The sequence below is a fragment of the Phoca vitulina genome, unplaced genomic scaffold (genome assembly GCF_004348235.1).
Source record: "Phoca vitulina isolate PV1807 unplaced genomic scaffold, GSC_HSeal_1.0 scaffold120, whole genome shotgun sequence".
Classification (NCBI taxonomy): Eukaryota; Metazoa; Chordata; class Mammalia; order Carnivora; family Phocidae; genus Phoca; species Phoca vitulina.
In genome coordinates, this window is record NW_022589823.1 from 697,907 (window position 1) to 701,393 (window position 3,487).

The 3,487-nt window shown below is 57.1% G+C and overlaps 1 protein-coding gene across 4 annotated transcripts in view; it reads left to right on the forward strand.

The window, feature by feature from the left end:
• Nucleotides 1–3,487, forward strand: part of PCNT (pericentrin) — a 121,236-nt gene that overhangs the window by 74,057 nt on the left and 43,692 nt on the right. For 3 of the 4 annotated variants that reach the window (XM_032398778.1, XM_032398780.1, XM_032398781.1), the window contains 3 exons: nucleotides 725–841; nucleotides 943–963; nucleotides 1,674–1,880. In XM_032398778.1, the coding sequence (XP_032254669.1) occupies nucleotides 725–841; nucleotides 943–963; nucleotides 1,674–1,880 (345 nt within the window). The remainder of the gene's footprint in view (nucleotides 1–724; nucleotides 842–942; nucleotides 964–1,673; nucleotides 1,881–3,487) is intronic. The other variant, XM_032398779.1, reaches the window with a different exon arrangement.

Sequence of the window (3,487 nt, forward strand, 5' to 3'; positions counted from 1 at the left end):
CCCCCCCCCCCGTGGCTGTTCTTTCTGTCCTCGTTCCCCAGGCTCTCCCCCCCATGGCTGTTCTTTCTGTCCACGTTCCCCAGGCTCCCCCCGCCCCGTGGCTGTTCTTTCTGTCCTTGTTCCCCAGGCTCCCCCCGCCCCATGGCTGTTCTTTCTGTCCTTGTTCCCCAGGCTCCTCCCCGCCGTGGCTGTTCTTTCTGTCCACGTTCCCCAGGCTCTCCCCCCCCGTGGCTGTTCTTTCTGTCCTTGTTCCCCAGGCTCCCCCCCGTGGCTGTTCTTTCTGTCCACGTTCCCCAGGCTCCCCCCCGTGGCTGTTCTTTCTGTCCACATTCCCCAGGCACCCCGTGGCTGTTCTTTCTGTCCACATTCCACAGGTGCCCCCCCGTGGCTGTTCTTTCTGTCCACATTCCACAGGCTCCCCCCCGTGGCTGTTCTTTCTGTCCACGTTCCGCAAGTTCCTTTCATTGCACCTGCAGGGTCAGCCCTTCATTTAGCTCCGTTCACAGAGTGCCTGTGACTGGGAGCCCATTTCCTGGCTAGTGAACACACGTATGAAAGAGCAGGGCTGGCTGCAGTGTGAGAGGCCTGCTGGGCAGTCAGCGTCTGAGCAGGTGGTCTCCTCTCCCGACCTCATGCCTTCCCCCTTCCCTGCGGAGGGAGAAGTGAGTGCTGTGTCCCGCCAGCGCTTCTGAGATGTCCAAGCCAACTGCCTCTCTCTCAACAGGAGCAGGCTGTTGACAGGGAACACGAGCGGGAAGAGTTCCAGCGGGAGATCCAGAGGCTGGAGGAGCAGCTCCGACAGGCAGCTCGGCCACGGCCCCGGGGCCCCTGCGTCAGCGATGTAAGTAAGCGCGCCCTGGGCAGTACCTGTCTGGCAGCCGTTCTGTAGGCCGGCTTAACCTTTTGAATGATTTTTTCTTTCCATGTACGTGAAAACGACAGCAGGAGCCGCTGTATGAGCAGGTACGGCATGTCATGGGTCTGCATGGTGGGCGTGCCCCCCTCCCCCCCCACGCCCCCACCCCGCACCACCGATGGGAGGGCTGTTGCATGCGGGCCTGTTTCTTGCTTGTTTTTCCTGCTTCTTTCTGCTTGGAGCCAGACCTGCCTGGCTTGGCTGTGGTGGATATGCTGCTTCTTTTCAAACATTGAGCCTAGTTTGAGATGATTGTGGATTCATTTTCAGGCGTAAACAGTCAGACAGACGTCCCGTGCACCCTTCACCCAGGTCCCCAGGGTGACTCCCACAGGAGTGGAGCCTACAGCACCACATGGGGTCCCCTCCCACCCACACACCTGTCCTCTTGCTGGACAGTTACACAAGCGGACCAAGCAGTGTGAGCCCGTCTGGTACTGACCTTCACCTGGCCAGACTCTGGACCCCGCCCGGGGTGCCACCATGCCTAGCTCTTTTCTCTTTTATTGCCCAGTAGCTTTTTTTACTGACAAAATTAACTTTATTTTATTAATACATTTTGCATTCGTGTTTTTCTTCATCTCTCCTGAGAGAATGCCTGCGTCACAGTCTCACCACGATCTCTCACTCGGCTCCTGGTGCCGCCTCCCCGTGGACAAGCTCGCCAGGAGTCGGTGTTCGCTCAGCCGTGGCGTGTGCTTTCTTGGAAGATCACTGTTTTCACTATTGTATTTCTCAAGTGTTTCTGTTGTCTTAGGTTGAATTGTTACAAGAACAGTTGAGAGAGAAATCAGATGGGTTTAATGAGTTGGTTATAAAGAAAGAGTTGGCGGACAGACAAATGTTAATCCAGGAAGAGGAAATCAAACGTCTGGAGGAGACGAATGTCAGCTGCAGAAGAGAGGTGGCCCAGCTGCGGGAGGAGCTGGAGAAGCAGAGGGACGCCGTGAAAGCGTTGCAGCAGGTAGCCGCCTGTGCCTTGCTGGGGGCTCCGTGGGGCTGGCGGGGCTGAGCCCTCCTGGTGGGGCCGCTGTGCCCGCGCTCTGCTGGCATCCACCCCAACCCCTGCTTTATCTCCTCTAAGGGGAGCGTCCCCTCGCATCTCCTGTGCTGCCCGGCCCCAGCTGCACACACTTTGCTTCATTTCCAACCCTTCTTCTGGTCATCAGGCGGCTGTGGGGGCTCCCCACACGCCTGCAGACCCTGGCGGGGGGCCTTGTGACTCTGTTCATGCACCGTCCACCTGGAGATGGCCTCAGACCCCATGGGCGAGGGGCTCAGTCTCTTCAGGGGTCATTCACAAGTCCTGTTGTATCAGTCGAGGTTCCCGTGACCTCCTCCGGTTCGGTTGATTTGCTAGAGTGGCTCACAGGTCTCGGAGAAACCGTTTATGCGCCAGATGGCCAGCTCATTAGAAAAGGATGGAACTCAGGAACAGCCAGATGGGGAGAGGCAGAGGGCAGGGCACAGGGGGAGGGTCGTGGGGCTTCCGTGCCCCCTCCAGGCGCGCCACCTCCACGGGTTCCCCAAGCCGGGAGCTCCCTGAACCCCAGTCCTTGGGGGTTTTCATGGAGGCTTCACTCCCCGGAGGTCAGGGGGTAGAGGGGGAGCCGACAGACCAGCCCTAATCCCACGGCTTGTCCGCGGGTGACCTCCAAGGCAAAGTCAGGTGTGGCCATCAGACACTGTCACAGTCCTCACTCAGGGACTCCCGGGGCTTCTAGGAGCACTGAGCCAGGAGTCTGACCAAGTAGGTATTTCCTCTTAGGAACCTCTTAGTCGCCCCGGAAAGTAGCGTGTTTTATCCCTTTGATGGCACTTCTTTCTCTCAAGGAGTCTGAATTTGTCCGTGGTAATCTCTTAAAGTCAGGATTTTAGGTTTAGAAGAACTGTTAAATATTAACCTAGAGCTAGTTATAATTATTTTAATTTTTGAATTTAGAAAGTATGTCAACTCCCCAGTAAAAACATCCTCCTGGGACAGTTTTTCATACTGTCGTTAGGATCGTGCCTCGATGGCATACTGATGATGATGTTGGTGTCTGAAGTTCAAGCCGGAGGTTTGAACTCCCTCCACATCTGCTCGGGGATCTCCTCTGGCTGCTCGGGGCGGCCGGCAGTGTGGCCAGTCCAGTCCCTGTGCCATCCCTCCAGCCGTTTGGCCTAGGAATGGAACTTCTCTGATTTTCGTGTCTTCCACGTCACGGGAGGTTAAAGGGGTACTTGAAAAGTGAGGGTCAGGAGACCCTTACTTTAGGATCAGTTTTGGCCCTAAGACAAGACTGGCTTCCAAGAGGAGAGTTTGATTCTTAAACATGCAGACAGGGACAGTTAACTGAAGGCAAGGCTCTTCTGGAGGACCAGCACTGTCTCGGGAGGGACACCCAGCACAACAGGGGCGCCCTGCCCCTGCTCTAGCCACTTCCTGTTCTGGCTCTGGTGCGCAGCTCAGTGCAGGGCTGCTGCGTGCATCGGAGCCCCCCGCAGCCTTCCCTGCTCCCTCCATCCTCTTCCCTGTTTCCCCTTCCTTCCTCCCTCCATCCCTCCTGCCTCCACCTCTGCTCCCTCCAC